Source organism: Centruroides sculpturatus, unplaced genomic scaffold (genome assembly GCF_000671375.1).
Source record: "Centruroides sculpturatus isolate CEXI.00-Female unplaced genomic scaffold, Cexi_2.0 scaffold193, whole genome shotgun sequence".
Classification (NCBI taxonomy): domain Eukaryota; kingdom Metazoa; phylum Arthropoda; class Arachnida; order Scorpiones; family Buthidae; genus Centruroides; species Centruroides sculpturatus.
Genome location: NW_019384402.1, coordinates 307,155 through 320,666, shown reverse-complemented (window position 1 = coordinate 320,666; position 13,512 = coordinate 307,155). Strand labels below are relative to the sequence as shown.

The 13,512-nt window shown below is 29.1% G+C and overlaps 2 protein-coding genes across 2 annotated transcripts in view; one reads left to right on the top strand and one right to left on the bottom strand.

The window, feature by feature from the left end:
* Window positions 1-5,430, top strand: part of LOC111618698 (E3 ubiquitin-protein ligase LRSAM1-like) — a 38,784-nt gene extending 33,354 nt beyond the window's left edge. Inside the window, exons 10-12 of the mRNA XM_023360267.1 lie at window positions 2,467-2,558; window positions 3,013-3,172; window positions 3,254-5,430. Of these exons, the coding sequence (XP_023216035.1) occupies window positions 2,467-2,558; window positions 3,013-3,172; window positions 3,254-3,373 (372 nt within the window). The 3' untranslated portion in view covers window positions 3,374-5,430. The remainder of the gene's footprint in view (window positions 1-2,466; window positions 2,559-3,012; window positions 3,173-3,253) is intronic.
* Window positions 5,431-11,080: 5,650 nt separating this feature from the next.
* The window catches only part of LOC111618697, a 37,767-nt gene continuing 35,335 nt past the window's right edge, over window positions 11,081-13,512 (bottom strand). The window contains exon 15 of the mRNA XM_023360266.1: window positions 11,081-12,156. Within this exon, the coding sequence (XP_023216034.1) occupies window positions 12,052-12,156 (105 nt within the window). The 3' untranslated portion in view covers window positions 11,081-12,051. The remainder of the gene's footprint in view (window positions 12,157-13,512) is intronic.

Here is a 13,512-nt window from a genome sequence, read left to right as displayed (position 1 = left end):
CAGGAGGCCCTGACTAACTATATACAAATGACCCGCATCATGGGCTCTGCCTAGTATGTCTAATTAAATAAATAAAAATATATACAAATGTCCTACACAAACTGGAAGTCATGTTATTTCAATTCAAAAATTTCCCCCAAAAGATTTTGTGGGTAAAAATTTTTGAATTGAAATTCTTTAATTGTTAAAGGAAACATGTGATGTAGAAGGGCAAGCTACTACTAAGAGCATATATTTTAAATTAAATAAATTAAACATATTAAAAATTGCAGTCTGGCATTGTGACTGTCACAAAAATAATTGCTCGTTGTTCTTTCTTTTTAGTTTCAACAAGATCCAGATCTTTTATAGATCTCTAATTTTATGGGTTTTAGTATAGTTTAACAGTGTGAAGATCAGAAGTCTCATTTATAACCATTTTTATTTATTTCAGAAGTGAAAAACTGATCAATACATAAAAATTTTTAGTATTTCCTGACAAACTAGTTCATTATTAGCACTAAAAAATAAAATTCTTAATGAATGTTTAATAAATATAAATTATATTTTCAAATACATTTGATATTCATTTATTTGAAGATATATTATACTCTTAGTAAATTTAATTTTCTCAAGCTTAAAGTACTGCTTTTGCTTTTTCTTTGCTCTACTATGTACCAGCAATGAAATTTTCTGTTCCATATTTAGGCTGTGTCACTAAAATTAGTACACTCATTTCGAAAAACTAGCTGCTTAATATCTTAACCTTTCTTAAGAAGGTTTTTTAATGATGGTAGAGAGATCCTTTATCATCGTGTGAAAAATCAGGAGGTTACAAAATTTCCCTTTGTATCCTTTTTATGAGTGTTCATAAGTATTATATAGGTGTTGCTTTCTATATGTTAACCATACAGTTTAGAGAATATAAAGCAGACATTAAACATGCTAGGCAGGCTACTAAATTAATTAAGTCTGTGCTTATTAGATAGTTGGAATCTCCTTTAGTTTGACTCTAATTATTACAGCCTTGCTCCGATTTTAATTTGCTTTTCATTTGGAAAATACTAAATATATGTAACAACTCTTATAATCAGATCGCTTTTCCTTTATCTGAGTGTTAGATTATCTCATCAAAAATCCAAATTAATTTGTAAACTTTACTTTTCTTCCTACATTGTAAAATTTATTAGCTTTTCATATTTTGTTAGATTATCTAATAATTGTAAAAGCTTTACTGATTTTATAAAATTTTATGTACTTCATAAAAATTGTTAAAATTAAAATTAACATGTTCTGCTAGCATTCAGGAATATCTGTACTTAACTTCTAGTTATTTTATTCTTTTGCCTAATGATGATAGATTACTGAAAATTCTATAGTCTTTCCCAAAATAACAATGAAGCTAATGTGGATTTTGAGTCTGGGTTGAATAAGAGTAGTAGGCATATTCTTTAATTGCCTCAACCATCTGAGTATGTTGGCACTCAAGAGTTCTGTAGGCTCATGTGAAAAGGGTTTCAAAATTGCGCAAAGATAGATTTAAGAAAAATTTGGCATCAACCAAGACACTAACCTATGCCATTCTTCAAAAATAAGCTAATGCTGTATTGCTTGAGCTATTCAGAAATTTTAGAATTGTATTGTTCTATATGTATTCAGGAATTATAGATACTGTTTTTTATATTCATTTTTATAATGCAAATTTATAGATAATTTATATTGAAAGTTTAAAATTCAGTCATTCTAAGATCATTGGAAAGAAATTCAGTAAAGTTAGGAGAAAAACAGCAGAACTCTTGAGTGTTTGATATATCTCCCTTTTTCCAGATCTTTTGTGCAAATAGTACATCAATATTTCTGCAAATTTTTCATGTTTAAAATTTTCAAGAATTGAATATAGTTTAAACTGCCTGACTAATTTTAATTAATATTAAGTTTAAATATATTTCAATCTATGTATTCAGTTTGTATTATAATTTATTAACTATAAAAATCACTAAAAATTTTAAGTTACAAAGAGTTTTTGATGTTAGAACTATTAAAAAAATATTTTTTAAATGCATGTTTATGATTTTGGAGAAATTTTATAGTCAAGATTAACAGACTAATTGTAAAATGATAACTTCTTGATTATATAGATTGCTGTATTGTTTCCTTTTGAGATATATTTATTGTCAGTCTTAAGAGTTTCTCTTCATGTTTCATCAGCATTCTTTACTCTGTATCATATAAATTATCAGAACAATTTCCTTGTGTTAATTTTCAACACAGTTGAACTCTGATGTTTCTGTTTTTTTATTTTCTTATATTTGCCTTATGCTCTATTTAACGATTAATACTGTTAATGAAAATGAGTAAACATTTATATTGCATATTTTTAAAATTATAGTAATGTAGCTTGGTAATTCATTCTATCTCAACACTTTCTGATAATTAATTAAAATGACTTAAATTTATATGCTAATTTAGAAAATTTTTTTATCTTAGCTTGGTGTAAGACAAGACAGTGCTTGTGATAAAATTTTAAAAAGTGCCAATAATTACTTTAAAAAGAATATTGAACCTAATGAAGAAAAAATGTAAGTGTTTTTATAACTGATTTAATTATTATATTCAAAAATAAAATATTTTTGTTTACTTTTATATATACATATTCTATATTTGTATTTTCATCTGTTCGTCCTTTCTTAATCTCAAAAATGGTGTTAAATAGATGAAAGTCAAGACCAGGAGGCACTGACTAACTATATACAAACTTTTGCTTTGGGTTAAAAGTCATGTTATTTCAATTAAAAAATTTTCTCCTAAGCAAAATGACTTCATTGTTAACAGGAAAAGTATGATGTACAGGGGCAAGACACTGCTAAATTGATTAGTGAATTTCCTCACTAAATTGCCTATGAGATCAAAAAACTATATTCTAAATTATGTTGTTTATGTTAACTGTTTGAAAATAAGCATTTTGTTAAATGTGAAACAAAACTGTAAGTTATTTAAATTTCTAATGACTAAAATTGTATCTTAATACTGTAGTTCAACTGGAATTTTGCCAAATGATGTTCCAATGCCTTCTGCTCCTCCTGCTTCTCCCGGCGAAGAAGAGTGTGTGGTACCTTCGGCTCCAATTTTAACTCCAACTGCCGAAATTAAAATATGGTACCAAGTGGAATGTGTTGTATGTTTGGAAAAAGAAGTAAAGTATCGTTTTGATAATTTTATTTTTTCTTTATTAACTTAAGAATTAAAATTTTGAATTTTTCTTAATTATTTATAGAGTCAAGCTGTCTTTCTGCCATGTGGGCACGTCTGTTGTTGTTGGAGTTGCGGAGAAACCCTCCAGATTTGTCCAATGTGTCGTGCCGACATCGAAAATAAGTTTTTGAACGTGGCATAATTTTATATGTTACAGTTCTGTCTCCAGGCCAGCTGACTGAAGACGATGCCATAGAGAATATTAAGTTTAAATTATTTTGTTATCCAATCTTTAAATGTTACCTAAAATTTGAATATTTAGCATTATTTAAGCAAACTGTATGTGCCTAAGTACAACTTTCAATGCATTTCCAAAGAATCAAAATTTGTTTACAATTCCCATATTTGATATTCACAGACATGAGTGTTGTTGTTATTGAAAATTTTCTTAAAAAATAGAATTTAAAACCAAACTTTACTGCAGTTTTTTCCAACATATTTTAAAAATTTATTTAACATATTCATATCACAATGATATCTTGTATTATTCAACAAAACTGGTAGATTAATATATCAGTTTTGAATAATGCATGATCATTTCATGTAAAGACTACAGTATCTCCAAATTGTTTTAATTAAATTCAGCAGAATTTGCCATTTAAAATCTAATAAATACATTTGGTACTCTTCTAAGCTTAACGTTGTTATTGTCGTATTTTAAATCAACTTAAAAAGAATAAAAATATTAAATTTATAATGCAAACATTTACACTTTGATAGTTATAAAATATTCATTTTGATTAAAAGAAATTTTTTTAAAAATTAATTTCTATATTATAAACAATTTAACAAATCTTAAGATATTGAAAATGAAGATTATATATATATATATGCAATATATTAAGTAGTTAGATTTGGAAAATTAGAACTTCTAGTATAATTATTTGCATAAAATCACTTTTTAATACATACTATTATATGTAAATTTACCAAATTTTACAGTTTTAATTGTTTGTACAAATATTCTAGTCATAATTTAAAGATGTAAGCTTTTTAGTTTTAGTTTGAAGGCAGCTCTGCACATTTGGTATTCCAAGTGCCGAATAATTGCCTTTCGCCAAAGTATTTGCTGAAGCGTTTGTCACGAGACAAGCACGCATGTACACACATACAATTATCTGCTGCACATCGGTTCATTGTGCGAATTATGAATGTTTGGCCAATATTTGTTCTCTGATGCGGCATGATACACCAAATATTTGTTGTGTGAAGTCACGAGTAACTCATCCACACTACTTGGTATTGGCCAGATGTTTGCTCAGCATTCGGCAAATACCAAATATGTCGAGCCACCTTAAGACAGCAAATGTTTATTCTTTGTCACAAAATTATTGAGATGTTAAGTATGCACGTCCCACGTCTCGTCAGAGAGAAAAAGATGCCGTCACACAATACTTCTAAATTATGCAGAGACAAAGTGCCTTCTCTTTTTTGAAATATTTTGTTTTATAATAATAATACTTCTGTAACACAGATGTTTTTATATGTACTACTGCAATATTAACTGTGGTACCGTATGATAATAGATAGTTATTAGAAGTGATTTTCAATTCTGTTAGCTTTATGCGTAGCAAATAAATGATGTAAAAGGCACTGTTTTGTATACACTCGCATCGTATCGAACCACTTGTTATGTTTAATGATGATTTTGAAAATTAGAGGTTGGCACACTATCAGTTTAATGCAACATTAGTATTTGAGCAAATGGGAATTTTAAAGAGAATAATATTAGTGACAATGAAAATGAGGTGATAAATGATAGTCTGGTCTGTATGCTGAAAAATAATTTTTTTTTTCATACAAAACAAAGTGATCGCAAGCTTAATCTCAGTTTTGTGTTTCAAGAAGTGGATTAGACAATCTTTTTATTGATTCCCTTCGATAAAATTCTTTACTTCCTACAAAAATAAATTTTGTGAATAATAGAATGTTAAAACTTCATATAATATGTCTTATTTTAAAATGCTATGTTGTTTAAATGAGAATAGTCATTAAATTTATGCTCTTAATGAAGCAAAAAATTATGATTTATTATAATTGTAAGTTGTGTATTTTATATACTGTAACTAATAAGGTGACGTACCAAATGGCATTTTAGAGAAGAGCAAGGTTGCATAATTCTGCAATCGGCTAGATCCTCAATAAACTGTAATTTTTGATTTGTGCCTTAGTTGTAATGTCATCGAACTGCCACTTAAATATATGCATTTTGCGTTAGTGCAAAAATGATATAACAGTAAAATTGTGAATATTTATAAATACATATTTTAAATTTCTTTAGTAGAATTGTAAAATAAATGTAAAAAACTGTGTTATATCTCAGTTATAATACTGTCAACAACATTCCCATTTTTCCCCCCCTGTACTTTAAGTGAATGTTCCATTTTATTCCAATTGTAAATTTTTTAATATGGAATAAAATACATAATGAAGTCAATTTTTCAAATAATGAATATAAATAAATTCTTAAAATGTTTTCTGTTTGATTATGATGAAATTAATCAGAGTCAGTTTTTACTTCTTGAAATGTTCTTCATCATTATGCCTCATAATATTGAATTTTTCAAAAATAAAAAGTTTTCTATGTTCTATCCTTCTAGGAGAAAATACAGCAGAATCAATACAGATATGCCAACAAAACACCAACTGAGAAATTGAATTAAAAATAGTGTGTAATATATATGCCTTACCAGGAATATAATTTATACCTAAATAAAAAAATATATAAAATCTTCTCCACATCTGTATCAATAACCACAAAGAACTAAAGATATCTGGTATGTATCTTAATTAACAAGGATGAACATCTAACTACTAATTTTTAATTATATATTTATATTATTTATATATTATTATTTACTAATTTTTAATTAGTAAATTCCACATCAAGTTTTGCTACAGAAATAATAGCGAGGTTGAGGCCGAAGATTCAAACACGAAAACGTGTATGTCGGACGTTTAGCGCCGCTTTCCTGTAAGCCTAGAAGTTTGTCAATGGCATTTGGAATGTTGAGCATGATTCCACTGACTATCCAAACACCATAGTCAAACTTCTAGGCTTACAGGAAAGCGGCACTAAACGTCCAACGTACACGTTTTCGTGTTTGAATCTTCGGTATCAACCTCGCTAGTATTAGAAATATTCATCCTGGCTAATTTTTATAAAATACTAGCTGCAAGATCCCGCTTCGCTGGGTTTTTATTTGTATGTAATATAGTTTTTTTTATATATATAAAAGACTGTTTTTCTAAGTAATCTAGAATCTAGCTGCAAGGACCCGCTTCGCTGGGCAAAAAGTAACGATAGTGAAGATTAAGATAATTACATTATAGCTAATCTTACCCGTTTTCACAGAATGCAAGAATTAGGTCCCCCGTTTCCAGACTAATTAGAGAATTTTTACGTTTAGTCAAACGAACTATTTTCAACGTTTCTGGAACGTTTACAATCGTTCTATAATCGAACCAATATTCGAATTTTATGTTCGAATTTAATTCGAACAAATTCGAACAAAACATTCGAAATAGAAAGCCACTTTCAACCACTTTCAGCCTCATATCTCCCGCACCCTTATAGCTATCGAGACGCAACCACCCCTATGCACGAATGGAGACTTGGGGCTACCACCACATACAAACACCATTCACGTGCGATGTGTAGTTTTGGCGGAAAAGTGAAATATAGGGACATACATGTCCATTTATATATATATATATATATATATTATATATATAGATATTAGAAATAAATTAATATAGTGATAATTTTTCAGTGATTACCATTTGGAATAAGTTAAATCGTTCCAAAGAAAATATATTAAATCTTTAAACACAAGATTGGCTGGAATCTCCTCAAGCATACTTGAGACAAAATTGGCTGAAGAAGTTGTTTGACTGATTTTGATGTACGCTACCCTACAGTAATGGATTGGACAGCAAGATGTGATGGCATAAGGTAAAGAATACATGCTTTAATAGGAGGATGGTTCCCCATGTGCTGCAATTACACTAGCAACCCTCTTGGGCATACTTTCAACAAGGTTTTGATACACAGCTATGGGAATTTGTGTCCATTCTCGCTTCAAGAATGCCGACAGCTCAGCTGTAAATTTCGGACATGGTTCCCTGGTCCATAAGCGTTGCTCCCACGCGTCCCACAAATGTTCTATTGGGTTTAGGTCGGGACTCTGAGCAGGCCAAGGAAAACGGTTGACATCTGTATCTTGATACCACTGCTTGACAGAGGCTGCAATATGACATGAAGCATTGTCGTCCTGGTAATAACATTCGTCCATTCCATAAAATTGCCAGAGCGTAGGAAGAACCTGATTGTCCAAAATGTTCATGTAGGCATAGGCATTCAATTTCCCAGACCATACCATGAAAATCACCCCAAACAATAACACCACCACCACCAAACTTGACAGTTGGAACAATGCACTTGGATAACAGACGTTTGCCTGGCATTCTCCAAACCCAAACACACCCATCCAACTGGAAGAGCGTGTAGTGTGACTCGTCGCTCCATAAAACAGTTTTCCAGTGGTCAACAGACCAGTTGTGACGTTGCAAAAACCAAATGAATCTGCTAGCTTTTGCTGGATGGGATGATGTTTGGTTTTGTGTGCGGCAACACATCTGTGGGTATTGAGGGCATGCAGTTCTTTTCGCAAAGTATTGGGGTGCATTGTAACCCCTGCTGCCTGTTGATGATTTGGAGTGGTTTCTTGTGGTTCTTACGAACTTCACACTTCAGGACACGCCAATCTCATTCAGTCGGTTTATGGGGATGACCAACATGTGCAGTTTGTGTCCCAACTCCCGTAGTCTTCCACAACACAACCAACAGTTGACCATGGCTGTGATATTTCTACCGCAATTACACGAATAGACTTGCCACTAATGTGATTACAATTATAACACTTATTTCAAAGTCACCAAGTTCCTATCATTTCAACATATTGTCAGAATTTCACGTAGAACTAATGATGAGTCACGGATCATGTGCGAGCACTGGATTTGAATAAAATCTGACATGCAGTCGGATTTTATGCAAATCCTCTGGTGTCCAGTCCATTATTGTAGGGTAGTGTATAAATTAATTTAGTTTTGGTTACTTCTTTCCCACGTGGTGGAATTCATTTTCATTAAAGCTGTAAGAGTGAATGTTATAGGGGTTTTGTTTATTAGTTTTGTATATTTAGCCTTGATATTGAATAGATTTTACATTATTATTAATTATAACAATGTTTAAAAAACAAATTTTTGTTTTTATGCTTATTTTTTGTTCATAAAATTTTCACTTAACATTTCACTTCGTATTTTTCATGCTAAAATTTAAATTTTATTGTATTGTTTTTGCATATATTTTGATAGTTTTTATTAGTTAAATAATTGATAAATGATTTAAATGACATTTATTTGGAATTAAAATTTTTTAAGGTAATACGATCTTGTCATCGGATCAACTATAGCAAATTCAAAAACTAAATGGATTTGAATGTAGAACACGCTTTGATTCTCAAAGTGTGTTCTACATTAATGACATCCAATCACCTTTACAATGTCTGTCCTCGTTACTTCGACATACTTCATATTTCTGAAGCCCATTTATATTCTGCTCTGTTTAGTTTTTAAATTTGCTATATTTGATCTGTGACGAGATGGGACATCTTGTCACAGATCAAATTCTGATGTGATGTGATGTGATGTGATTGAGATGTCCCATCTCGTCACAATCTTGAAAAACATCTAATTGGAATTAAAATAGACCGACTCCTTTAAATTCAAACACTTGACATATAAATTATCATCTCCAATAACATAAATTACAAGATGTTCTGGTAAGTAATAGATTCAGTTTATTGAAATGGAAAAAAATTTGCTTTGAGTATTCCTGATGATAAATTCTATTAAAGGATTATAGAACATTTTTGGCCTTATACAGCCAATCCTCAAGAACACTAAAAAAAAAAAAAGAAAATTGTTTTCTTAGAGTGAAATCTTATGTTTTAAATGTTCTTTTATTTGAACATTAGGAGCTTTTAGAATTTATTTTAAAGAATGAAAGACTAAAGAAATTTATGCAAAAGTATTTATTAACTTAATATTACATAAATAATAATTGTATAGTTTGTAACATAACTGGATGCGACAAAATATATAGAAATTATTAAAGATGCAGTAAATGTAATTACTCCCTGAGTAAAAAATATAATATGATAAATAAAAAAAATACTGGAGTTTAAAAATTAATATAAAAATTCAGTTTTTTTTTACAGAATTATTATTGTAAAGTATTTGACAAATGTGCATTTATTACTGTTTAATGTAATTATCTATTAATTTCTATATTTATTTTAAGCTTTGCAAAGAATTAAATTTTTTATACATTTTAATATATTATAAATTCTATACTTTGTAGTTTTAATGCAAAAACTTTTTTAAATCTTTCAAATAGGTTGTTTAACATCTTTAATAAATTTTATATTATAAACAACACAGTTACTATTATTACTTTTTCTTTAAAATATTCGGTAATTGGTCTTATGACTTACAGAAAACAGGTGTTGAAAAATCAGGAAACAAAGTTACCGTTAGATTATTATATATATATAAAAATACAATATTCTTTATTTTTGTAGGATGTGTCTTTTAAAATGCAATTCATTTTCATAATTTGTAAATAAGCTAAAACAAATTACACTTCCTCAAACCGATGCTTGACAGTTGAGTATTTTGAATTCTAACAGTTGAGAGCTTTCTCAGAAGTTATGTAAATTTATAATAATATGGCAAGGAATGACATGCAACATATTTTGCTCAGCTCCAAAAATGATAGGATAGTATTGACAAACCTTTACTTGAGGCTAGGTCAGATATTTTTTAATTACTCAAATTAAACAACAATAAATTCTACATAAGTGAAAAGAAAATATGATTATAACGGAAACGAGTATTTTGTTGGTAGACTTTTCACGACAGAATATGTAAACATTCAATGCAGATACCTCGAAAGTGTTGCACAGATCACTATCCCTGGAATAGGATCTCTTATGGCTGTATTTACAATCAAGAGTTAGAAGCTAATCGTAATTGGTTAACTTCTAACTCAATCTTTGGTTGTGAATGCAGAAAGGTATCCTTGCCTTTTCTGACTAAACAGAAGAAACAAAAATTATCAGATAAATAGTTGATTTTCTATCATATATAATGGTCAAACAAAAGTAGAACACTTAAGAGAATTAGCAAAAGGAGTTTGACAATGCTGCAAGTCAGACTTTGCACGACACGCAGAAGTTATTGGTACTTCGTATGTATTTCAATTTTTAAAATGAGAGTTGCAGTTTTAAAAAACACACACTACATTCTTAACATAAGTAGATAATGTATCAATGCAATTTCCACATGTCCAATTAGAACATTTATGAATACAAATTACTTAAAAATGTTTCATTATGTAGCCAATTCCTTCTTTTATGCAATATTCATGCAAAATGTACAGTACAATTTTGTATGCTTCGTTACATTTAACTTTTGTGATATGTTTTATTTTAACAGGAAATCTGTCGGATGAATAAAATTAGAATTTTATAATTGTTTATAACAATTTAGATTTCTAAAATCACAATATATGACGATAATACTGATTATGTAATAAATATTAATTGGAATGTAATTTTATACATAAATAAAAGTTGAATTATCTGAATTTTTAAAAATATGGAAACAATTAAGGATTCTTTTAATAATGTATACTTTTAATAATGTATACTCATATTAGTATTCATTCTATTTTCTCTCTAAGATCTATACATCAAGATTTTTGTTTATCTATACCTTGTTTATGAATCTGTAAATTGTGAGTGCAATAAATCCTAAAAATTTCTTCTTATAAAACAGTGCTATCTGACTAACTTGAGAGAGTATATGAAGAGACTCGAATCATTTGGGTGTACGGTACGTGGCAATAAACGGTACGACTAACTACGGGCGTCCGTATATTGATAAAATACTAAATTTCATATATCTTACTTTAAAAATTCAGATCTTAGGTGCATTTGTAATGCATCTCTCTTGGTGCTGGATCATTTCTGGCAGTATATCCACCCATTTGTAAATGTGAGATAATCCAGAAGCTTCCATTATATTGTTAGTGGTCGAAGAACCACTTGTTTGACACTCGAGCACTTTGTACTCTCGGGCCATTTTCCATATCCCTATGCTAAATATATCATATTTATGATATAAATAAAGCAGAGTATTTTATTAGTATAAAGTTATTGAATAATAATATAATATTTTGAATTTCAATTTTACAATTGTATTCACAAACAATGTGTTTGGACTTGTATCACAAGTTGATGGACTTGCAGAAACCATTCTGCAAGTCTTTGAATTAGTCAGACTGCACTGTATATGGAAAAAGAAAGGAAGATTTCAAAGTTTATGTGAAAAATCACAACCTTTAAAGAAATTTATGTCCTAGGAGAAAATCAAAATTTATATTGGAATGCGACATATTTATATACGTTGGAACTAATTGCAAAAATAAAATAGTTGCGAAAAAGAGAGCGAAAGCTCGTTATATTTACAGCAACAAATTCGACTATGACTAATGATTACTTAATAATTTCTTTTTATATCAATTTAAAAAGTTGATGTAAGTTAAATTGTGTATGTTTTTAAATATTATATTACAAAAGTTACATACAATTATTTGCATTTTTTTCACTCTTATAAGCAATACAAATAATGGCACGAATTGCTTACTATGTGATCGTACTTTGATGAGCGAATTAAATGTTATAGAAAATACTACTACTGAGGTTTAGTAGATAAATAATTGCTAAGATTTATGATACATTGCGGGTGTGTGTTGACAATTTCGGTTAAAACCAGATTGTCCGGACTGTTGGATAATATCTAAAAGTAGTAATAAAGAGAAAATTTTAAGATAATAAAAGGTGATATCTCTGTATATATAAAAACATTAACTTATATAACAGACAGTCTCCAACTTTCAGACAATGCATTTCTAAAAATATGTACGAAAGCCGAGCAACAGATTTATATGTTATAAAGGAAGTTAAAAAGAAAAATAATAAAATCTCTAAGATATTTACTTTTTTTTTAATCATAAATATATTCTAATGCTTTTAGCATTTTAAAACTTTCCTATTGTATAAACTGTAGATTAAACAGAAAATGGGCAATAAAAATTGACTTTCAAACATGATTTTGCTGTTACCGAAACCAAATGAAAACACCCTTGCACTATAGCTTAAAATGTATAAAATAGCAATTGTCTGAAAGTCGAGGACTACCTTATACAGTAGAGCGTCATTTATCCGAAACGTCGGCTATCCAAAGGAATTCCAGTCGACAAATTTAAATTTTCGCCAGTGCTGTGGCGCTGTAATCTTTGGCTATGTCTTCGGCTACTCAAATATTTTACGTTTTTGATACTAAATTAACTTCTGAAGTATAATTTTTTATTATTTTTATATTTTTCAATATATTTATTTGTTTGTACAAAATAAAAAAAATAATTTTTAACGATACAATAGTCTTCATTAGGCTTAACGTCGACGAAAATTCAACGCGAAGCAACACGCAATGGAGAAAAATTTCAACACGGGATAAATTAATATATTTTTTCCTACATAATTGGTTATCTGAAAAAAAGTTATCTGAACAACCCCAGTCCCCAATTGATTCGGATAAACAACGCTCTACTGTATTAGCATAAAAGAAGCTATAAATACGTAGAGCTCAATGACATTTCATGTTGTATGTTGTAGAGTTTCTAAAATTCAAATTTTTTACTAATTATATTAACATTCTACATAATTAGATGGCATGAATAAAAGTTTGATTACAAATTTCTTTCACTTGTAATTTTAAGTGGAATTTTCAATAATTATTTGATAAAACAGAAAAACTCTGATTATTGCAATTAACGTTGCAAGAAGAACACAATAATCAAGAACAACAACATACGAGAAATAGGAGATTTTTGCCAACAATTTTCTAAAATTATGCTTAATAAATTATGTTAGATATTTATTTTTTAAAATTTTACCTTCTTCCTTTAAAGTATGTACATTATTATTAGGCAAAAAGATCATAGGAAACATTTTGAGTGAAAAATTTGTTTCCCCAAGTACACGACTTGATAATTGCATTTTTTATTTCTTGGTGCACTTTCATTGAACATTCAACATAATACAAATTTTAAGATTTGCTATAATCACCCGAAAAGTTTATTTCAAGCAATAG